Below are 24,810 nucleotides of genomic sequence, written 5' to 3'. Positions count from 1 at the left end.
ACTAAGTTTACTAACTAAGGTTTTTAATTTTGACAGAAAGAAAATGTAGAATCGCTGCCTCCAACTTAAATTTTGGATTTGAATTTGCCTTTCAGAGTACATTTATTTATCAAATGAGGCTTTTTCATATCAAATTGTTTGTCCGTCATATGAATAATAATCAACCCGTTGAAATAATACAAATCTTCATATATCTATATCTTTTTTAAATAAACCTTACGAGATGCAAACTTGTAACTCAGTGATCTTCTGTGTCTGAGGAAGTTATTGAATTATTAATTCATAAATGTGAATCAAACCCCCTTTATATTTCTTCTTCTTGTATGTTTTTCTTTTTCTCCGGCGGGGTTTGCTGTGTTATTACCACCCGACCTCCCTGGCCACGCTGCACCCCAGCCCTAACTCACACCCATTCAGGAACAGATGAGTCTTCACACCTCCCCTTCAATCTCCCCGTTTCTTCCCCCTCCTGGTTTTATAGCTGGGCTCTGACACCCAGCTCCTCTCGTCATCGTCATCCTTCATCTCTCTCCCTTTTTCTCACTTTCCCTCCCTCTCTCTCTTTCTCTCTCTCTAAGGTGCTGATCAATTCACAGTCTCCCTAGGAGGTGTGAGAACCCTCACTCCTCTCCTCATCCTCACCCATCCACCCACTGCCACCCATACCCCTCCACCCAGAATGCTTGGTATCCCCTTTGCCCTTTCCTCACCCAAACCCCCCATAAACCCTGGATATTTTTTTTGGGGGGGGGGGTGGAGGAGAGAGAGGGGAGTTTATCTAATGATGATGATGATGAAACTCCTTTCCTTGTGTCCTTCCTTCCCTCCTTCAGTCCTTCTTTTTTTCACTCCATCTCCTCTCTTCCTCCGTCAGCTAAAGTGTCCGTGACACCATTAGCACACCTGAAATAATAGCAGTGGTGACAAATGCTGCTGTAAGGGGAGGGCGAGAGACTATGAGAGAGAAGGAGAGAGAGAGGGAGGTGTGTGTGATCCATCTATCTGTGGGGTTAATTCAGACTCAGCAGCCTTTCAGAGTAAAAGCGTGGTTGCTGACCCGGTGGCCGGTGGCACAATGTGAAAATTGACTGGCAGCATTCAGCACCAGCTATAATTACAGGCCTCTGCTTTGTGCGCGCGTGTGTGTGAAAGAGAGAGAGAGATTCAATGTACACATTTATACCTCTATATCCTGTACGTGTGCATCTAATTTCACACACTTCTCACCATATAGGAAAGCAGCTGTTCATCACATATGTATCTATAGGTGTGATGCAGCGACATCAGTGTGACTGTCACATCCCAGCAGCTCCTGGATCTGCTCAGGTTCAGCCGTTTGCAGTTCTTTATCATCAATCCACATGTTCACATTAAAGCAACACCTACAGTTCAGAGAGAAAGAAGCAGCGAGGTTATACTCAAAGGTTGGCAACGGAGTGAAATGAAGCTTTAAAGAACATTTTTATTTTTGTTTAAAAGACAAGGATGTTATTATTTTACTCCAAACAATGTCTAAAAGGGTATATTCTTTAGAAGGCTGTTGAATGTGGATAATCCATTTAAAGCCTCCATCTTTTGAGTTTACTAGTTCTTTATCTTGAAATATGTTCATGTTTGGATCTCAGGAAGCGTAGTCTCAGTTTGTGTGTGTTAACTGTATTCATAGTTTCAGATCTGTCTTCAAATGTAAGAAAGACCATAAGACAAACTGGAGGTTTGCATTAACAGGAAAAAATACCAAAGATAACTGGCAATATTTTCAGATTTTAATAGCATGGCAAAAATGTACATGAACAAAGATTAGGGAAAATAAACTAATACAACAATTCTCTATAAAATCAAACAGTATATTCTGTATTTTGTGCATCATCTTGAAAAAAATAAAGCTGCTAACAATGCCACGGATTGAAGCAAAGACATGTTTACCTCAGGATTTACATGTCATGTGGTGTACTTTTTTAAAGTCTCAATTACCTGAACAATATCCTCTTTCTTTGCCTCTCTGAGCGTCATGTAATTCCCATCCGCTCCGGTAGAAGGCGCACATGATTAAGCATTAATGTGTGTGAGAGTGGAGAGCAGCTCACAGCAACATTTGGGCCAAACTGTAGCACCCAGCAAAAAGAAAGCTCCCAGAGGAGAGAGTTTAAACTGATTTCTTTTTTTTTTTTTTTTTTTTTTTTTAAAGAAGAAGCTCCAACTGATTGAAATTAATACTACGATACTTTACATTATTTACATGATACAAAAATCTCGGATTTTACTCCATTAACAAGTAAAACCTTAAGCTGTTATATTTGCCATGGAGTTCTCGGTGCCTTGTAATGACACTCTCAAGATAGAAATAGTATTTTTTAATAATCATTTACATAATCCGAGCGACAGTTATTCCCTGTAAAAAAAAATCCCCTGTTAGAATAATTGGAGGTCACACTACGTTTAACAGAAGTCTACGTTCAACTACATTTAATTTGTAAAACGATTATGGCGAATCAGATTATTTACTGTACAATGTAAAATACTAAACGTGACATTTCAGCTCATTTCTCAAACTTCTGAAAACATTTCTCCACGGAACCAGAAATCCATTGCTTGTACAAAGCCAAACATCATTTTGTGACTGAATAATTTCACTCTGAATCTCACAGCCTCCAAACGCACCTTAATGATTCCGGCTGGTTATCCTGACAGGCGATAATATACTAGTAGTAGTTCCTTATAATTAGATAAGCTGTGAAAACATTGCAGCAGGTCTCTATCGGTCTTGGCTGTGCGCTGCAGCACTGACACAAAGCAGAGAGACTCAGAGGGGCTCAGTGGCCTCTGCAGATCCCAACACGTTTGCGCGCAGAGCTGCGGGGCTGCAAAAAGTTTGACCTCAGTTTGACTTCTCGAGCTGCCAGTTGCTCCTTTTTTCTTCAAACAGCAACAGGCAGGCAGAGATTCAGACTATTTCAGACGATAATATAGCTTCTCCTTGCTGGAATTATTTATGTCAAACCAACATGTGCGTGTAAAAATCAATATTCAAATGTAAATTAGTTAGCCTATTACTTTTTCTTAGCTAAAATAACTGGACTTGGCTTGTCATAGTAAAATATTTGAAATTAAATAAATGCACGTATGAGTGAATTTCTGCAGGATTTTATAAAATGACATAAAAGCTGCAACTTTATTGTTTCCAAAACGGGAGAAGTCACGCGCGTAGAGGGCGCCTACTAACGCGTCCATTTGTTTCTGCAGTCAAACATGCTGTCAATTTCCATCCAGCCATTTGAAAGTAATACCTGCTGATTTTATTGAAACGACTCACAGCATTACCGTCAACGCAAAGCGGATTAAACAGAAATGATGGTATTTGCCCCCCTGCTCTCTCTCTGAATGCCAAAATGCGCTGACCCTCACGGGAGAGCGACTTCAGGAGAGAAAGTGCAGCTCCGCTTCACTTTTATAGACGCTAATTGAAGAAGCTTAATTGCTTTATAATGCCATTGTAGTTATTTTACAGTGGTCAGGCGCTGATGTGTGCTCCTTTCATGTTAATTTGGCTTTAGCTTTTTTTTTTTCTCTCTCTATGACCCTCTAATGTGTAATATACCTTGTGGTTTGGTGAGTCATAAAATCCTGTTTGACTTTCACTAAACCCACAAATTTAGCCGAAAGTAGATTTAAAACAGCAGGATTTTCTTTAGTATAAAATAACTGTCTTGCAAGAGGATATATCAGTGACGATAATAGGATTTTAAATAATTTAATATGCTATAAAATAAAAAAAGAAATCGAGTATGAGAGCTTCTACTCACCAGTTAATAATTAACAATCTCGACGAGCACAAGTTAACCGAGTTTATTATTTGATCCGGCGTCTCTGTGCGTAAAAGTCCGTGGGTCCTGCGCCGCTTCGAGGCTTTTCTCATGTCCGCGCCCCGGAGCCTCTCGGCCGGACTGCGGGAGGCTCCTAGAGTCTTTTCATGCCTGTATAATGTATCCCTTCGGATCTCAACGCTCTGGTTTTTACCACAGGAATCACCGCCGAATGTGTGAAGCCACATTATCATGTTATGACACCATTTCTGGCACCGGGGGCAGATGATCGATGAGTGGACGCGCTGCACAGGGGGGGAAAAAAACTTCAAGCAAGCTGTCACAGAGCAGCAACACCTTTGAGCGTAATCAGGAGATAATGTGGCTCGTTTGCACAAACTCGGTTTGTGTGTAAGGGTCTGAGAAATAAACAAAAGCGATACAAGTGGGGTTAGCCGGGTCATCATGTTAGAATGACCTTAAAATGAACAAAAACTAATTGGAAATGATGGAAAAACTTTACATTTGCGTTTCCCTTCGACACTAAACCTGCCCATGAAACTTTTTCTTATGTAATACAACTTTATATGTCGGGAAATATATATTTCATGCAGATTTTGAGTTAGTTCAACTTCTTAATTAAAAACCCTGATAGACGAAATGAAATAAGATTTGCACCACATTGTATTCGGTATGGACTCAAATATAAAGACATAACGCAGTATATTAACTCCTTTGTTAATTTAGATCCACGCATTGCTCTGATATCAGCACCTTCTCAAATGACTCAAAGAATCCAAGTGTCCCCTCCATAAATTAAAGCTCATCAATATTTGATCAAACTTTACTGTCTCAGGAACTCCTCTGAACGTCTTATTAAAAGAGAGACAAAATAGAGTGAATCACTTTTCTGAGAGAATAACTTTGACGAAAGATTGTGCAGATTTGTTTGATGAAGTTTAGCCAAGGTGTGAGTGCATTTAAAAGCAAGTCATTTAAGTAATAAAAGAGTGTGTGTGTTTGCTCATGTGTGTGAGGGATAGCGAGACGGAGACAGAGAAAGTGTAATGATCAAAGATTGTGTGTTTTGGTGAATTTACAGCTCGCGGAGGCTGACAGAAAACGCAATGTGTGTGTGTTTTCTACTCTAGGATGATGTTTTGTTTTGCGCCTCCTTGCAAAAGTTCTAAAACCGATCAATCAACCCCGGATCGATCATGTGGGGAGCCAATAGGGGGCTCCCATCCCTGAGCCTCTCTGCCATTGGATAGCCCGGGCAGACTGGAGCGACCCATTCAGCGCTGCTGTGGGGGAGAAGGACGGACGACATGGGAACTGTTCTTTAGACAGAAAAGATGCTTTGAGGAGCTGCTGTAGGGTTTTAATGACAGAAATCAGTATGCAGAACAAAATTAAGAGTCAATATTTTAACAAACACTGCTTTTTTACTTAGAGGTTACAACCTTTTCATAATAAAATCACTGCTCAAAGATAAATAAAAAGTTGTAGTGATCTTTTTTTGATCAGCATTTCAAACTTGTAAAGGCATGTTTAGCCTGTGCGTTAATATGACACTTATATGTAGTTATGCATGCAAACAAGAAGACACTATGGAAGTAAAGGTGAGCTACCAGAGGAGCAAAACCTGCAAGACTGGATTGTCTGTACACTACACCCTGGATATCTTACAGAAAGCCACCAGAAGATTAACTTCGTGTTCAACTTTTGGAATTGATTTTTGAATCATATAAATTCAATAAGTTATGCTCGGTCCAAACTTCGTGTACAATTCAGAAATTGAGGCTCTTGTCAACATACCTGATAATATCACTTTCAGAGTTGAGCGATGGTTCAATAAGCCGATCATTAACTGTTTACAAGCACAGACAGTGATGTCGGATGTCTACTTCCCAATTTTCAGAAGTATCAGTGATAACAAACGGCTCCAGGCTGAAGAATAACTTCACTTTCTGAGGATGAGACCTGCAGCAGGGGTCATAGCTTGATATTCGGTGTTTATCCCAGTGTTGTTCCAGCTCGCGCTGTGGCTTGCTGGCTCTCGCAGGGTCCTCCCACCCCCCCTCCTCTCCGCACGACTTGCTGCAGCCCGGTGCGTTGTGTAAGACGCGACCTGTTATGGCCACCACTACTTCCGGGTTTCAGCAGTCTGGTCCAGATCCTCCGCTCCTCCTCAGCTCAACACACACATCCATTGTACACAAACGGGGCAGGCGGCTCATGCATACACACGCACTCACACACATACAGACACATCCACACACACACATCTACGCACACACGCTCAGCATCGATCGTGGCTCCTTTAAGAAAGCCTAAGCCAGAATTATCACCCCACCTCCTCTTGATCTCCTCTAGACGCTTTTGCATAAGAAAATCAAGCCGGGAGCCGAGAGTGATCAAAGAAAAACGAGAGGAGAGCTGCTTCATTTTTTAACTCTGATTGTGACTATTAACGTTTAGGTGGTGCCGAGCCCGTGGAGACGCGCGTCGGACCATCATTCATCCGGTGCTTTTGACAAGCCCTCGCGTTTTGACTGACAGGCGGAGTGGCAAAAAGCCATGAGAGTCGCCACTTTTGTTTGAGGGGCTGTTTTATTTTCATCCTGGTTTTAGGAGAGGAGCCTGGCGCCGCTGCCCCGAGGAGAGGACAGCCGAGGACCTTCTCGCCGCGTCTGGGCTTAAACTTGCGCAGAGAGCGGGGGCTGGCTGCACAGTTCCGTGGAAAGAAAAAGGCATACGGGATTTTGGCTGAAACATCTTCCAGTTTATTTGGATTTTCTTTCTTCATTTCGTCTCCACCCTGGCCTCTGAGGGGATTTATCTAAAGTGAAAGGACGACCAGGGAGTCAGGAGGGTTATGGCGCAACGGGTACGTAGGGCAATCCCCCCCGAAAAAAGTTTCTCTGAGTCTGCTATGTCTGCTTGAATGCAATGCTGCGCTGTAACGTGGCTTAGTGACACACATACCCACACGGACACAGACTCGCGGCGAAAGTTTCTGTCGTATTCCTGACACATGGAGACGACCGTTTCATTTTTGGCGTCGTTTGGCACGTTATTACGCACGGCCGCGTTCGTTTTGCTTCACGAACCGGCCCGCTCGGGGACATTGGATGCGTGATCATATCTCAAATCGGCTATGTTTTTTAGATTAGTTATGACAGCACGGTTACTGGAAGCAGAATGGGGGAGGGCATAAGGCAAAACAAATCTCCACATTTCTACTCAGACTGCTCCGACAGGACCCCAGCATTTACGAACAAAACATAAATCAGCTCTGTTTAACTCCACACAATGTACCAAAACATGCAATATTAGCATAATACCATGTTAGGCTGATTTTCTTAATGAGCTGATGACAAATTATTTGATTCATACACGCTCCAGGACTGCTTCAGAACAGCGCTCGGATCTTCCCACGGACAGTCAACAGTGTAAAGCAGAGATGTTCGGGACACATTTAGCTGCTTAGTTTGGCTCTGTAGCTGCACCACGCTTGGGTTTGCACCTCTTTGCCTTTAGAGTCGAGAAGCTCAGCTTTAAGTGATAATGCTTTTTACTCTCTGCCCGACACTTGTTTGACACTTCGAGAGAGCACCATCAATAATTCAAGCCCCTTTTTAATCCGTTTGAGGTGCAAACATGGAGAGAAAAGATTTTATTTTAGGCGTTTACAAACTTGAATTAGCATTTCTGGGTTTGACACACACCAGCAGATTATTTGATAACTACCAAATAACAGTGTAGAGACGATACAACAATTTTATACTGCAATATGAAACGTGGAAAAGTTTGAATATGCAGCCCCAGTTTAATGTCTTCTCAAAAGCACAACATGCGACTACTTAGGTTTGTTGCAGCACTGATCCCAGTGTGTTGGAGAGACCACGCACAGCAACAACATGCTGCACAGTTATGAGCCTTTAAAACTAGTAAACACGGCAAGTAACACGTTTAACACATTTGTTGTTGTACAAACTGATGGTGTTAAAAGCCAAGTACTGCTTGGTTAACGATAACAATAAAAAACGGCGCCAGTTGACCGAAGACTTATTTGTTTGCACTCTCAGTATTTTTTCAAATGTTGAATAATTCAAATTAATTGTATTCATGTCGGGACAACAATGTTGTCGGGGGAAAACTACTTTTTACTACTTAATTAATGTGTTTTCCTATCTTCAAACTAAATAATTTTAAACAAGTCAGCAGTCTCTGTTTACGTTGACAACGACTTGAAAAATAACAGTGATTTTATGTCTTATTTGAATATGTTAAGAGGGTCAGTATTATGAAGAAAGCTTAAAAAGGGCAGCTCAGTGCAGAAGTATAAGGAAACCCCTTTGAATAAAGAACAATGTTAAAACATGTCCTCTTGTAATGGAAATTAATCATAGCCTACGTTTTGCCCTGTTTGCTGATTTTTACTCTAACTTTTTTTCATAGGAAATACACTACATGTTTTAATTTAAATGATTTTGCAATGTATTCCTCACTTGTGCTTTTATAGAAAAGTTGTAACCAGAGTTTAATTCACTGCTCAGCATATGTATTCATTTGGTCCCGTGTGTTTGTTATGTGCAGTACGAAGACTTGCCCCACTACGGGATGGACGGGGTGGGCATCCCGACCACCATGTACGGAGACCCGCACGGCGCCCGTTCCATGCAGGCGGTGCACCTCAACCACGGGCCCCCGCTGCACTCGCACCAATACCCGCACACCGCCCACACCAACACCATGCCCCCAAGTATGGGCTCCTCCGTCAACGACGTTCTCAAGAGAGATAAAGACGCGATATACGGGTAGGTCCTGCGGGGAAACTCACGCTCTGGCGGGCAGGCCTGGAGGGGCCAGCCGGGGTGGGTTTGAAGGTGCAAAGTTAGTACCGTAGTAAGAAAAACACCAGCGCAATAAGACTCAGTGAAGTTATGCGGAAACATATAAAAGATAAAATAAAACTGGAGATCAGAACTGCTGCAGAGGCGCAAGGAATTAGACTCGCTGCTGCTCTTTTTGTTTTACATTATTTTAGAAGAACTCTGTTTCTGTTGCATAAACAACCGAAAAATGTATTTGTAAATACAAAGTTGACTTGTGGTTTCTGTCTCACTGATGTCAGTGTTTCACACAAAAAATTGACTCTCGAGAAAAATTCTGAAACTTGTTCCACTTTAATTAGAACACGTTATTTATTTAAAAGTTTAACATGCGTAGTTTCTTTTTACGTTTTAGTTTTGATTATATGCAGAATAATTAAGTTCTCTCTTTTCTAAACATTTTAATTAGGATTTTGCCTCTGATGAGCAAGTTTTTAAATAATGTTATGCATGTATACGTTGTTAAAAGTAATAGCTAAATTTGCACGTAATTTATTAATTTATATAGGAGTTAATTAAAAATCCTCAGCATGATGTTTTCACGTTGACTTAAGACCCCAGGAACAGTTCGACCATCGTGCGCCATTTTCCTGACACAACTTTCAGCACATACGCAGCTTGCACATGTTTACTCTGATGACTTAAACACTTAATAATCCACAAATACGTGCACATTTACTGGTTTCAATCACACACACAATCACACACACACACGCCAGGGATCCAAAAGGAGCCCTGTGCACGGAATTAGTTTGACTGACTCTGAAGCTTTTATGCTATTAGGCACGTCTAGATTTAATCACAGAAGTCTGTCCGCTGTTTGCAGCCTTTCTCCGAGCCTCTGCATAATATAATAGCAAGCGGGCTGCAGCAGCGGTCCCCATGGGCGAGTTGTTGAAGAGTAGCATGGCTGGCTAAATCTAGCCTGGAGTAGTCTTGACCCCGGCGCTGTTCTCTCTGGTGACATTTGCTATTGTGTGTGTGTTCCCAGGCACCCCCTGTTCCCCTTGCTTGCACTGATTTTTGAGAAATGTGAATTAGCGACGTGCACCCCCAGAGAGCCCGGGGTGGCGGGAGGAGACGTCTGTTCATCGGAATCTTTCAATGAAGACATAGCAGTGTTTGCAAAACAGGTCAGGAAAGTTTGACTCTCTGTAATCCGCATGCTCGGGCTGCTGGAACTCTTACTTTGAAAGCATTATATGTGGACCTTTGATTTCTGTGCACAAAGTAAATTCTGGAGTAAAAGAAAACCAAAAGTTATTTGAAAATGTTTGAAGTGCACATAGTGTGTGTGCTGTGTGTAAATAAACAATACGCAAATATATATCAATACTTGCATGTCACATTAATTTTTTTATTATATATTAATAATGGCTTATAATATAAAATATTCATATTTTATATCAAATTGTGTTTGTTTTTAGATTCGGGCAGAAAAACCTTTATTTTCATCGAATCCAGAATTGGATAATCTGGTAAGATACATTTGATTTATTTTACTGTCTTTGCTTCAGCAGTTGTTGGGCATGTTTATAAGCGGGCTGTAGAAATGTGTCAGAGTGCCATGTAGTGCTGAAAAGTTTGAGCAGGATTGGAGGTGAAGCTCCTCTTTTTGGGGCTGTTTGATATCATGATGGCCCCCGGTAGTATCTGCAGATGAAGGGCCGCTGTTAGACAGCTGTCACAAACCTTTGAACTCAGCCTGCAAAGTTATTTTATTCAAGCTTTTTCACTTTGTACAGTTTGATACTGTGGGTGTGATGTGAGAGGAACGTTTTCCTGCTAATAGATCTCTGACTCTGAGGCTTATTGCAGCGCCAGGCTCTACTGTACGCCTGCTCTCCATATTGCAATAACGTCCAACTTTAATATCAGCCCCACATAAAATCCATTCACATGAATATCTTTCCTCGTCTGCAGTTCCTGTATTGAGAAAAACGTGTCTGTTTAATATCAAGAGATGTGAGCAGCTAATTTTTTATTGTGATTTTAATTTTTCAGATGATTCAAGCCATTCAAGTTTTACGATTTCATCTTCTGGAGTTGGAGAAGGTAATATTCCCTCACCGTATCTGTCCACTGTACTTCACTTCAGACCTAAGGGCTGTATTTGCGAAAATGTATTTTTACTAGTCGGTTATAATTAGCGTCAGAATCAATCATGGGGCCATTTCTCTCCGCGTTTAATCACGACGCAAGCTGTTACAACTGGAACGGATATCTGTGTGCGCAAATCTCCCAGCGTGTTTTAATGAAGTTTATTGCTGGCACAAATTGCATGCAAGGTGAAACATATAGGCGAACTTTGCGGGATTCGCAAATGTTTTTTTTTTTTTTTTTTTGTGGAGGGCAAAAGGCCTCAGGCGGCCATCTGTAGTGAGAGGCTGCAGTGGGTGTAAAGCTCTGATCGTAAGCTGTACTACAGTAGCCTGTGAGGTCAACTTTGACCTCAGATTTATCGTTATGGAACATGATCAAAGCTGTTAAAAGTTTGAGTGTTTTACAACTTTAGTCTCAGGCACTGTCCTGTCTTTGAAATCATCATTTTTCAGGCAGTTTACAGTTTTCAATGTTTTTCTGTAAATCTGACATTGTAGTTTCTCGTGCGTCGTGACGCACCGCACAAGCAGCGATAATGTACTAATCAGACGAAATTAAACAGTTTACCTTAAATGTCAGTCACGCGGGTCACACTCCTCTAATGGCCACTACCCGGGGCACCCATGATGAATTTAACACGGCTGTTGAGTGCGTTGTAGCCCCTGAGCCCTCTTGTCACTGTCAATTTTCGACGATATCTCTATTTTGAGAAAGGAAAAAAAAATGAAGATCACCGCCCTGATGGAGCACAGTACTACGGAACGGCTTGGTACAGCACGGGAACTGGACACATATTTAGCCTGAGGGAGTCCAAATTGATCTTAATTTCATTTTTTTTATACTTTCAAAGGATAGATAAATCATTATGCAAAATACGATTTTCTGTAGGCAAAATCCTTCAAAATAATTGTTTTTGGCCATATTTAATACTTGTATTTTTTATCATAGTGATATATTCCCAGCATGCTTTTTGTAAACTTGAAAAAAATATACACCGTTTTTTTAGACGCAACGACTGTGCATGTGATCTTGGGCTCGCCAAATCTCCCTTCAAGTCTTCAGGGCTCTTTTTGCACGTCAAAGGCTGATAGTGTGTGTGTTGTGGTTGCACATGTCAGTTTTGCTGGATGATGTCCATTATTTTTGTTGGGCTGTGTGTTTGTGTGACGCTTCTTCCTCCTCTCCCTGAAGGTGCACGAGCTGTGTGATAATTTCTGTCACCGGTACATCAGCTGCTTGAAAGGCAAGATGCCCATCGACCTGGTCATAGACGACAGAGAGGGAGGATCCAAATCAGACAGCGAAGAGATCACGAGATCATCGGTGGCCCTTGATCAGGTATCTATCTCTCTTTTCCTCTGTGTGTGTGTGTGTGTGTGTGTGTGTGTGTGTGTGTGTGTGTGTGTGTGTGTGAGTGTTTGTGTGCGCGCGCGCACGTGTGTGCGTGTGTGTGTGTGTTCTTCCTGCTGGCTATTCAGCTATTCTGGGTCACTCCTCCGCCGCGCTGTTATTTGCATATGATTAAGGCCGTTTTACATTCCATCCATCGGAATGAGAAATTCTTCTGAATAATGTCGCTATTATTGGCCCATTAAGACTTGAACCTGGAACCGACCTGCGGAGATTAGCTGGAAAAAGCATCGCCATAAACTTGACCTGTTTCATGTCGATTTTAATTTAGCCCGTCTTTCCATTTTTCTGTCTCTTTTTGAAATCAAAAGTCATTACCAGCTCCTCTCCGTGTTGTTGTGCAGCAGCAGCAGCAGCAGCAGCAGCAGGATGGGCTGCAGACTGTGGCTGAGGTGCCTTGCTTTCTCCACTGTGCAGTTCACGGTTCATTACGCGTCTTGTCAGTATTTTTCCTTAGACATGAGTGCACATTGCTTATCGAGACCCCTCATCTCCTCTTCTTTTATTTCTCGCACAGATTAAGCCCCAATAAGGCGGTTTATTTGTCTAAAAAGCTATAGAAGCTTGAGGTATTACTATGGAGTGTTTCCCTATTGTGCTGATTTGAGAGATAACCACAGCCTTCATTATGTGCTCCAATGACTGTTGGCACTCCGGGGACATTGTAGTGCGCGCGCAGGCATGACCCTAATGGCCCATACACTGCCGTTAAATAATGATAACAGCAACCCATGATTAGAATTATGCAAATCTGGATTTTCGGCCATTAATAGCTCGAGTCATTTGTGCAGCAGACAGGGTTGCAGGCTATGAGACAATGATTCAATAAGTGAAACTATCCAAGAGTTTTAAAGGACTGGCTTATAACCCATCCACGCCGATGAGGGAGGAGGAAAAAAAATCAAGTGTCCAAATTAAAGGGATTAGTTGGATAGTCCGACATAAAAAGTAATGAAGCGATTAGACTAAATAATTTAAATCCGCGGACTTCCATATGGTTGAGTGGCTGGTCTGAGGACGCAGAGAGGCAGCCACAGGCTTTTATGTACCGAGCTGAATGGCAGGACTGGGAGCAGACTGTGAAGACCCCCACTCCTCCGCTCAGGCCCCCTTATGTCTGATTATGGAAATGAGAAAGATCACCCGGAAGATAATACTTCATTTAATCCAGAAGCAAAATTAAATAACAGACGCCACTTGTGCATTTAAGTGTCTCTTTGATCGGTTTGTTGTACTCTCGCGGGGATTCAGTTGTCAAAAGTTTTTTTTTAATAGATGAGGTCAAAGCTTGAGTGAAGCCTTATGGTATATAGACATGGAAATAGAGTGTGTTAAAACCCCTGGGTTTCTAGGTATATGAAGAAAATGATATTGTGCTTGGGGCACTGATGCAGATCTTTAATTGACTTTAAGATGAAGACATGGCCTATTTTAACATAATACTGGTCCCTACATATAGACAATCCAGAGCAAAATCACATACACTTGTGTTTACACTAACATGACAGAATGATATAAATGACCTTTGGGCACAGTTTGGATTGAACAACTTTTTGACAGCAGTGTAATACTGAGGGATGGGATAACATGGAGCCTGTCCTCAGCAGCAGGCTGTGTGTAAATGGGCATATCCAAACAGTCTCTCTGCTGAATACTTACATTGTCAATCTAATGGCACTGCGCTTCATAACTTACTTGCAGCTGAATATATATTTTTTTGAGTTTTGTGCGCTATTTTTGTATGACATCTTATCTCCGGTTGTTAGGGAATGACATCCTTAACGAATTAGCGTTGTGTGTGCATTATCTCTTTCCATATGTATTTTTAATATATGCCCTCGGGCATAAAGTTGAAGTGGACTGGAAAAAAATGCTGAAAATTTGCACAAAAGAACAATGTTAACAAGAGGGAGAAAGCAGGCTCATTTATTCATAAACCAATTTATTCCAGTGGGGCGACTGTAGCAGAGGAGAAAAAAAATGTCAGAGGAAAAAAAAATACTTTGAATTTATTAAACTCAACAATTCCAACAGCGCTGACTTTTCTTGCTGCATTATGCACTCTTGCGTCATAGCCGTAATTTTCTGAATATTCTTTACATGTCTTTACATTGTTTTGTAAGCCTGCCTGTGCAGGCGAGTACAGAGGGACGCTTAGCCCCTTTCAAAAGAAAGCAGAGCATAGCTGAGAGGTGAAAAAGTCAGAGAGGCTCTGTGCTGGCTTGTGAATGCAGCCCAGCCAGTTTGGGCTCACCCTCCTGTGTTTGTGTGTGTCTTTTTGTGTGTGTGGGGGTTTTGTGTATGTGTGTGCACGAGCTGTGTGCATGCATCTGACTACAAGTGTATGCATATATGTGTATGTGAGTATGCTGTGTGTGTTCAGACTGGCCTGATAAATGCAGCACCCCCCTCAGGTGCTATGTGAGTGGAGTGACTGGTTAGCACCAGTTGGACTTTCTTAACCCTTTCGCTGCTGCTCCCTGGAGAGCTTCCCCACCACGTTTGCTTAATTTCTTCACTTGAGCTGCACTTTTCCAGTTTCCCCCGTATACATCCTGCTTTAACTCAGCTGTATATAAGCATAAAAGACAGAACAATTCCTTTCTTTAATGTGGAGAGCTCGTGTCCACACTGAATATGTCTGCGTCCGTCTCAGTCGCCTTGTTGTTTTGGAAATATGGCAGCAGTCGCTCCACTGATTGCATCCCTGTTTGCCTGCTGCACATGTTCACCTCGGTTTAAAGAAGCGGGGAGGTATTTCCACGGCGCTCTACGTCATTTGCACAGTTGCCTTTAATTGCGCAGTGAGCACAGGGAGGGGCGCAGCAATTTGCTAATGAACTCTGTGGACCCGGACTCTTCTCTGTAGAGCAGAACACTACTAATAGTGCTGAGGACTCTCTCCAAGTCTCAAGAGCTCCTTGTCTTGATTGAGCCATGCACGCTGAAGTGGGGCTGGAAATAATTGAAATTTTCCCTTAAAAATCTTCTCCGCCTGCCCTTTTTCGCGGATGTGAGAGAATCTTAAGTGATTCTGAACGCTCAGCAGTTGATCTGTTGAGTTAATTTAGTGAAGAGGTTGGAGTGGCTTTGTTACAGCTTTAGAGGGTGACTGTTGTTTTTGCTGTTGATTTCATGTAAAAAGAATGCAAAAAAAAAAAAAAAAGCCGACAATCTGAAGTAGCATCTGTATGTTCAGGGTCTGATGCTGTTTTCCTACGCCCCGCTCAATCTGTCCTACACAGACCCTGCTTCTGTGAGCTCAGTGTTGTGGTCACTGTGTAAGAATTTACCCTGGATAGCGCTATCGCTGTATCTTTTCCCAACAATTGGCACTATTATGGCATACAAGTGGTGGTTTCCAGGTCAGAGAGACCCAGCAGTGTTGGTTTAGGTAACTCTGGCGGTCAAAGAGTGACCCCTGCCCCCCCCCCCCTCTTCGCCAGTCCTCCTAACTCAATGGAAACCCTGACCGCTGGGGTCAGCCACTATTTTCCTAATCAGTACACCGCTATCGCTAATCTATCTGTTTCTCGTTGAAGTATGGATCGAGTTACACCCGACTTAACAGCCGCGCACTCTCTCTCCCCTTTTTTTTTTTCATTCCCTCTCTCCTACAGTGGCACGCTGCTGATCTTAATACAAACTTTTGAATCTTGCCGCTGATTGTTGGTAATAGCGGCTTTTGTAGTTGAATAGAGGAGAGGTTTGACCCTCACTTGCCCCCTCCCTCCTATACACCCGCTCCTCCCTCCCCTTCCCTCAACTCCCCTTTTTTTCCATCAGGGAGTGAATGCGGGGCTGCTGTTAAGGATTCAACAAGTGATACAAAGACATGACCACGTGACTCGTGTGTTTCTTAGCCTCTTCATTATTGTGCTGGAATAGCAAGTAGGGGTGATTCTGATTGAGCGAATCAAGGCCAGAGTGACTTCAAAGAATAACATGTCAGGAGCATCATATTCTTACATCTATGTTCACTAAGTTCTAGGTTTTTCAGGTGGTTTATTAGAAGTTTTTTAATGGTAATATATTGCTGGACACTGGTGTGCTACAGGTGCTCTGTGACATCCCCACAAAATCCCAAATAATGTTCTCGGCTTGTGTCTCGTGTTACTTCTGATGGGGCGGCCATGTCTGTCCCTGAGGCCTGCTGTGGTTTCTTTGGCTAAGTAAACAATAACCTGGGCTTAACACATGTGTACTTAGCTAATGGAAAGTTCCTCTCCCCCCTTAACCCCCTGCAAGCCTCTGACAATGGCCGCCATCACAAACAGCCCGTCTCCAAGGGATCCTCCGAGAACATCCCAGCTCCAGCTATGGGCTAGGCTAGGCTAACATGGAAACCACAGGAAAACATGTCATTAAGAAATTACGCCTGCCTTTTCATTCACAAACACAAAAAAGGAATATGCTTTGTTTGGGGTAAGATAGCGTAGAGGAGGGAGGGGGGGGCACTCAAGTTAATGTTTTTGTTTGGATTTCAGCTCACAGAGAGTAAACAAGGAAGCCTGAAGTGGAAAAGGCCACAGAGAAAGGAAAATCAGTTTGTCAGTTTCCGCAAGTGTCTTCTAAATGGACTTTGAAAGCTTGGGTAATTATCTCAAACATGTAATTATCTTTGGTTGCCTCTATGAGGCGAACCCTCCGTTCAAAAAAAAGAAGCCGATTGAAGAGTACCTGATAGCTATTCACTATAGCATACTTTACTTACTCAAGAGACCAAATCCAGTTTTCTCCCTCACCCCCTTCAGCAATTATAAGGTTATTTCTTCTTTCTTTGTCTATTGTGGAGAGTTAGGGAGGAAGGGGAGTGCAGAACAGAATAGGAGGGAGGGAGAGCGAAAGGGGGGTCTTTTGCTCTCTCGCTCCTTTTTTTTTTTTTTTTGCACCACGCATACCATTACCAGCCCCTCTTTTCATTTCGGAGGCACTAATATTGCAGCGAGGGGAGGAGAGGGGTGGAGAGAGCAGAGAAAGCGGAGGTAGTTTGGGCGAGCACTTGCCTGGCCGGTTATCAGAGAGGCAGATCCTGCTTTATCTAGTCACAGTGGCAAGCAAAGTAAACAAGAGTTTACAATAGCTGGCCTTTCAGCCCCTTTCACTAACAGCTTCCCCACCAGCACTCGGCTGAGTGCGAGAATGTGTCCGCGCTCATTGCAGGCCATCTCGCTGCTGCAACACATGGCATTCTCGCAGATTTCAACTCCAGGAAGCAGCGCTGTTGCAAAAGGTCAAAAATGGTGTTAAAGAAAACAACCGCAGAGAACACATGCACCAAAGCATTCTGGGGGATGGAGTAGCCGGACTGTCATCTTTGATTCAGATGTACCACCACTGAAGAGTGTTCATGTGGGGGCTTATTTGGATATTTATGTCTGTGCCGTTAAGTATGCACATATGATTATTCCTGCACGCTCACTGGCACAGAGTGAAAAGTAAATATCCATATCATCACAAAAGATATTACAGAGTGAGGATGGTGGAGGTGCAAAAGCACAACAACCTTAACCATTTTTTCTTTATTATTGCAAATGAATTGGCAAGGCAACATTTCTTGCATGAGCGCTTGTATGATATGGGGGCCTGGCACAGACAGAAAGGAAAGGCCCCCCCCCCCCTTGCATCTTAGACGCAGCACAATGAGAATGCATCGGATTGGAATGCCTCACCGATCATAGCGGAATCAGAATTTCCAGCAAGGAAAATCTTTTCATGGCGAATTAGGGTGGTGGAGGGAGGAGAGATGGTAATAAAAAAAAAAAGGGGAAAAAAAGGTATGCAATGCTCACATACAGTGTTCCCTCGGTTTGGCACAGAAGATTTAAGAACTTTAAGTAAAGCTAGGCAGAATAGAATGTGGAAAATTGAATTTACTAAACAATTAAGCAGTGAATTCCTCTACATCCTAAACAGGGTAGAGGGAGAGGGGGAAAAGAGAGCGAGCGAGGGTGAGAGACCATGGTGGCTTATTAGGGGGACATAGAATAAATCAAGTGTGTAGCTGGGTGGGCACAGCTTTCTCCAGCTCTCTATTTCCTCAAGCTTTCCATTTATGTAGCTATACATCTTTTGAATTTACATAACCTCTTATTTTGAAGGTGGACCTCTACATTGTGTGCTGAAGTCTTGTTGGCACAAGGTGTGTGTGTGTGTCTTGTGGTCAAGGTGTGCTTTTGTTAAATAGGCACTGCAAGTATGGCAGTTCTGTATTGTGTTTGCAAAAGGTAGATGAAAAGTGTTTGCATGAAGCGCCCAAAAAAGAAGTGTTTGTGTGTGTTTGTGCATGGGTGTGTGCGCACACACACACATGCTGTGTGACCTGCGTGTACTGGTATGTGTGTTGTGTGATCTCAGCCGTGTGTGTATTAATTGCATGTTAGATCACTACCGAGGCCTGTTCAGTCCAAGGGCGGCCTGTGATTATAAATAAACTCCCCGTCCCCGCGGAGATGCCACCAGGCCCTGTCTCAGCCCCGCCCCCTTTCCCATGGGGCCTCAGCAGGCCACCTCCCAACAGGCAAAGCGCTCTTTTGTTCAATTACAGCTAATGCAGTAGTTTGCCATTTCCCCCTGCACTTTCTAATTATATTTTCAAGTGGAATTTGTTTCCGAATTAAAAAAAGAAGAAATGTCCTTCTTTTCAGGCTGAGACTCAAGGGTTTTTGAATACTTGCTGTTTTACGTCCCCGGGGTGCTGTGCTATTCGTCTTCACAGAGCTCTGAATAAACAAAATTCTCCTCATTTTTAAAAAGTTCTTTTAGAGAAGCTAGCAAAAGCTTGTGTTTAACTGTTTGCGTGCTGAGCATGTGGTCTGGATTACCTCACTTCTGATGTTCTCTGGAGTTTTCTCGGTCATGCACGGGTGTTTCATTTTTCTGTGTTTAGCGCTCAGCAAAAGAAAGAGAAAGGAATCTGTAAGAGGTGGAAAAAAAAAGACCCTCTTGGTATCTTATCCACATTAAAATCAACGTTTATCTACCCAATCGCCATTCTAGTCATGCCTTTATGCTGTGGCTTTACTCTTTATAGCAAAGCCTCAAAGCCTAATTTGGAAAACAACGATTAAATCGTCCATGTAAGCACTGGATTATAATTTCATAGCTCAGAAACATCAAACAGCTCTAATAGAGCCCAAATGTGTTGGATTTGCTGACTTGTACTTTCTTTTCTGTTACTTTATTCCGTCTACACTTTGTTTCAACAAATCCTGTGTCATGAATAAATCCATACTTTATTTTTTTTTTTCATTCTCAACTCGGCTTTAAACACTCCTCTCAGATGCAGCACGGCTATGAGTATCCCAATTGAAACCAGTTGTTCCCCAGTGTGTTCCCCTCCTCTGTGTGGCTTTCTATCACTCATTTCGTCACGCAGCCCTAAGAGCGTGATGCAGACACCACATTGCCCCTTGATATCTGCTTCATTTGATTTGACAGTGCACAGATAGACTCATGCAGGCGCTAGATTGGAGTAGGTAGAAGTGTTTGTGTTTGTGTGTGTGTTTTGTTTGTTGTGTGTTTGTTTGTGAAAGCTAGCTGTGTGTGATAAGACATTAGATTCCATTTCCTTCTATTTTCAAGTCTCTTTCCCCCTCCTGTCCTCAGTGCTAATGTGGCTTTTCAGAGGCCCGCAGAGATAAGAGGTTACATCTGGTTTGGTTTCAATAATGTGTAGCAGCTTCGTATGGGGCAGTGTGGGACTTGTGTGTGCGTATTGGGCAGTGTCTATGTGTGTAGCACCAAATCTGTAAATGTGTCTTACTTTCTCTGACTGTGTGTGTGTTTGTATGTGATGCCTACTTACCTGTGTGTGTGTGTATGTGTGTGTGCGTGTGTGTGTGTGTTATCCTTCTGTCAGGACCATTTGCTCCCTACTGTCCCTTGCACACACACGCGCACGCGCACACACACACACACACACACACACACACACACACACACACACACACACACACACACACACACACACACACACACACACACACACACACACACACAGCTTACTATATATAAACTCATGTCTCCTGTGTCTCTCTAGTCCAGTCAGCTGCTTGTGTTTATGTGTAACTTTGAAGTCACAGAGAAGGGAATGAGTTTCGTGGTAATACAGAAACCTTCTCCTTTGTCTACGTAAAGTTAAAAAGCTTCAGGTTGGTCCGTCATACAATACTTTTGTTTCATTTTGTATATGAAACGAGACTGTGGGAAAACTTCAGCTTATTTGGTTATGTCTCCGTCTTGGCTCCGCTTCCTCGAAAGGAAATTCAAATCCACATTAGTGGGATTGGTCATCCACTTTTTGTTTCATTTTTGGACAAAACACAGTATTTATATGAATGTAGCAATACTCTCGAGTTATTTACCTCTTTCTCTCTTCTTGGTCTGCTCTGCTTGGATGACATCACTCCCTGGCGCAGGCTGCGGCCTATCTTAAGTTGTAGCTGTTTTGTATTTTCATCTGCTAGTGGTTTGAGCCAAATGGAGGCAGCCGTGGATTGCATGCCTCAGAAAGCTGGGAACTAATACAACATGTTCGCTCGCTATTTTTCTCAGCCTTTCTCTACATCGAGCCGAAATAATTCACATTCCATAATCATGTTGCAGGGACACACACGCTGCACGACTGGCAAAATGATGAATTAAGTTTGATGTGTGTTTATTTCACTGATTACTTATTACAAGTTTTCGAAAGAAGAACTTTATGCCTACCAAAACTGAGTTTCCACACATCAAATAATAACATAATTAATTGATGGAAGAAAAACACTGGAGGTTAAAAATGGATGATTTAATGTTTCTTTTTCTCTGTGCGACAGACGTCCTGGAACAGAGATCACGATGACACAGCGTCCACGCGCTCTGGAGGAACGCCGGGGCCGTCCAGCGGAGGACACACATCACACAGCGGCGACAACAGCAGCGAACAGGGTCAGTGTCTGAATCTTTTTCTTACTATCAGATGATGGAGGAGGGGAATGCAGGAATGAAGATTGATAAATATTGATGATGATTGATAAAGAAAAAGATTTGAAATTTGAAAAAGGTGGATGAGTATATGTTTTTGTACATCATCCATGTACATAAACATGATTCATGATTCTCAGCTGAAAGATGTGCTTCCACAGGCTTTTTCAAGCTGTTTGTAAAGGATGTTTTGCTGTCTTGCTCAGGATCAAATTGGTAGATTAGAAAGGGAGGGAGCAGCTTTTGTTCTATCCTGACGATTTATTGTTTTTTTTTTTACTACAGTTCTTTATCCTTGCAGTTTGCTTTACACCTGAGCGTGTTTGGTTGTTTATATGTGCTCAGTGTTTTTATGTACTGTTTGACTACTTAGCTTGCAGAACTACTAACAAGTAGGTGGCTCTTTCTGCTCTTTTTATCATCTCTGTTTCGATGACAAATTTCATGTTTCAGTATTGAAAGGCTGCATGCAACTGTGCTAGGAAATTCAGGCCTATTTAACTGTTACAGATTCCTCAATGGATATTCAGTTATGAAAGAGACAATTTTTCTTTTATTGAAAAAAAAAAAAAAGACAATTCTTTTGTTTTCCTCATAAACGCCGATAATCATTTATGTTTAGTTATGTCTCTTTTTGAATAGCAATAGATGTCCCTGGCATTTCTGACACTCACTTGAACTGGGGCTCAGATAAATGTGCAACATGTAGCAGGGATTTGATTATGATTTACTTCATTTATTTTTCATTGACATTATGTTTAGCCTTAAATTGAAATGGTCTGACACATTAGTCTGCACTCTGTCTGGGCCAGACAACTGTGCTGTGTATGCATTCTAATAATATGTGTGTGTTAATGTGTGTGTGTGAGAAAGAGGCAGTGGAGGGAGAATGGGATGGTGTTGATGGTGGTCGGGGGAGGGGAGGGGGAGGGGGGGGGTATGCTGCACACAAACTGTAGGCAAAAAAGCAACTTCATATATTATTGAAGGCATTGTCAAGGCAAGCAGTTTGCAGGGTTGCTAGTGCCAGGAGGAAGAGTCTGGGTGGGAGAGGAGAGCACCGCCATGCCTTCCACTCCACTGAGCAGCCATTTATACAGGCAACACATACACACACACACACACACACACACACACACACACACACACACACACACACACACACACACTCTGTGTCTCTCTTTGTCTCTCTGTCTCACACTGTCTCATCCTCTCTTTTTCTCTGTCTTTCACACACATTACCTCTCTCTCTTGCTCTCATACACTGTTTGTCTTTCTCCAGAGAGGAGCTGAGCGAGCGAGAGGTGAGACATGAGACGAGACAAAAATAAAAGATGGACAGAGAATGTGGAAGAGGAGAACAAGAAAAAAATATTGAAATTGTAGTTAAATAGGGGGTGACAAGACAATATTGTGTGTCTGTGTGTGCACGCCTCTTCCTCTGATGACTAATGGTCTCGGGCAGCCAGGAAAGATCTGATTGGTCGCTCTAATGAGCGTGCTCTGTGCCGAGTTTGGGCTCCTGCTTCTGTGACCTTTACCCTGTATTGACCAAACTGACACTTCATTTTTCACATCTTTCCAATTATAGGCCCTCTCCTTATGAAGGCCCGCCTCCTTTTCTCTCTGTCTCTCTTATCATATCTCTCTCTCTATCTCAGCATAACTCTCTTTAAACTCCACTCCCTCACCGCTCCCTTGCTATTGTAGCTATTTGTTTGTTGTTGAAGTTCATTAGAGGATAAAAAGTGGGGTAGAGTGTGTGTATTAAATTTGCAGATGAGGCTTGTGTATGTGTTGGTGTACATCAGCTTTTTTAAAGGTTGTTTGATTTGTCATAGTGTTACAGAAGAAGGGAGATGAAAATCATCAATATTTATAATATTGCATGTGTGGTTCCTGTAACAACCAATTTAAGGTGCAACAAGGGACTATCTTTAATCTTTTTTAGTCATATTTATTTTATGCTTTAATACCATTAGTGTTAAGTGTCCAAATATTACAGAACTTTTTATTTTATGGTCACTTTTATAATGACTAACAAAAGCAAACAAGACCATCATGAAGAAGATTGATTATTGCTATATTGCTTCTTTTTATGCCTTAAAGCGCTGGTGGGGGTGAGGTGACACATAAACTTATTAGCAGAACGCTGAAGAAACTGTCATTGTTTTTTACTTTTTTCATGACAAAGATCTTGACAAGAGATACCTTTGACTGTTAATGCTATGTAACGTTTCTCTTCGTGTTGCTTTTCTTACCACATTTAGCTTTGTCTTTCTCTTCTTGTCCAAGCTTTTATAGCAGCATATTATTTTACATGGTTTCTGTTTGAATCACTCCAATAAAATCATAGTAATATTGGTCAGGCTTCCACATACTTCTGGCCATTTTGTATAGTTTTTGGCATTTATGTCCATTAAACCGCTTTTTCATCATCTTAAGGCCTGAAAACACACATATTTCTGCATGTATGTGCGTGTCATTGTTTTGTTTATGTACTGTTTATATCAGCATACACACACAAACACACAAACACAGCATAGAGCATCAGGATGCCGGGACAACAGTAAATACCGGAGGACATCTTGGACTGCATTCAGGTTTATATGGGTTAAGAGCTATCACTTGCCACGTCATTTTGGCTCTGGCAAATTGTGTGCCAGTCACTCTGTAATCCCAGTAAGCTGGTTATTTATCTGTTTGGCACTTTACTCGCTCTCTCCCCGACAGATTCACCCTGCTGTCTCTCTCCTCCCTCCCTCTGTCTCTCTCTCTCTTTCATCTAAGCATCCTCCCTCTCTTCTCCAGTTTTCCCTTGTCTCCCACCTACTCTCGCGTCTCCCTCTTTCATTTTTGCTCTCAGTCGGTTTCTCTCTACAAGTGAACCCCCGTGCTTTCCTCTCTATCTCCTCCCCCTTTTTTCTTCCATGCCTCCCACACGCTGTAAAACACTACCTTTGTTTATCCCTCTTCTCTCCCTTTCTCTTACCTCTCTTTGTTCCTTTAGCTTCCTCTCCTTCACAAATGTTTCCATTTCTTTTGTCACATCTCCTTTTTCATTTTTTTTTATATTGACATCTTTTTCTCTCATCTTTTCTCTTTTTGACTTTTCTTCCTCAATATTTTTTCTTGGTTAATGTTAACCCTTTTCCTATTTCTTGTTCTCAGTGTCACTCTCTTACCTCCTTTCTTATTTCCTCCTCCCTTTCCATGTTTCATCCTTGCATTTTCCCCAGCATCCTTCCTCTTTAACTCTTACAGATTGCTTTCTCCCTGACCTTTTACTACCCGCCTCTTTCTTCCACACTCTCTTTTCTTCCTTTCTGCCCATTGAGCTACACAGCTAATGACCACCTTTTTCTCTTCTACATATACTCTCTTTCCTCATCACTCCTCACTTTCATCTATCTTTCACTCCTGCTCCTCAGTCTAAAGATCCATCCTACTACTCTTCCACGACTCATCTTGCGCTTCTTCTTTCTCAAATTCCTCCCTGTTTATCTCTCTATCTTTTGCCCTCTTCTTCCTTGTATCCTGCCCTAAAGGGGAGGGTAACAGCTTAGAGGATGTATGTTGGAGGGTTGAGGGCCTTTAACAAGTGAACTCAGGTCTCCTCTATCAGCCTT

At 42.3% G+C, this 24,810-nt stretch overlaps 1 protein-coding gene and 1 long non-coding RNA gene across 3 annotated transcripts in view; one reads left to right on the top strand and one right to left on the bottom strand.

Moving 5' to 3' along the window:
• Positions 1-1,744: 1,744 nt before the first annotated feature.
• Positions 1,745-5,898, bottom strand: LOC132975588 (uncharacterized). Its single transcript, XR_009673289.1, has 2 exons — positions 3,804-5,898; positions 1,745-2,392 (listed from the first exon to the last, which is right to left on the bottom strand). It is a non-coding gene; the product is annotated as an uncharacterized LOC132975588 (long non-coding RNA).
• Positions 5,899-5,954: 56 nt separating this feature from the next.
• The window catches only part of meis1b (Meis homeobox 1 b), an 80,595-nt gene continuing 61,739 nt past the window's right edge, over positions 5,955-24,810 (top strand). Inside the window, exons 1-7 of one of the 2 annotated variants that reach the window (XM_061040251.1) lie at positions 5,955-6,693; positions 8,406-8,626; positions 9,693-9,834; positions 10,129-10,179; positions 10,706-10,756; positions 11,996-12,142; positions 21,034-21,145. In XM_061040251.1, coding sequence (XP_060896234.1) covers positions 6,682-6,693; positions 8,406-8,626; positions 9,693-9,834; positions 10,129-10,179; positions 10,706-10,756; positions 11,996-12,142; positions 21,034-21,145 — 736 coding nt within the window. In that variant the 5' untranslated portion in view covers positions 5,955-6,681. The remainder of the gene's footprint in view (positions 6,694-8,405; positions 8,627-9,692; positions 9,835-10,128; positions 10,180-10,705; positions 10,757-11,995; positions 12,143-21,033; positions 21,146-24,810) is intronic. The other variant, XM_061040250.1, reaches the window with a different exon arrangement.

The sequence above is a fragment of the Labrus mixtus genome, chromosome 6 (assembly GCF_963584025.1).
Source record: "Labrus mixtus chromosome 6, fLabMix1.1, whole genome shotgun sequence".
NCBI lineage: Eukaryota > Metazoa > Chordata > Actinopteri > Labriformes > Labridae > Labrus > Labrus mixtus.
Note: the sequence above shows the minus strand (reverse complement) of the source record. Positions and strands in the feature narration are given on the sequence as shown.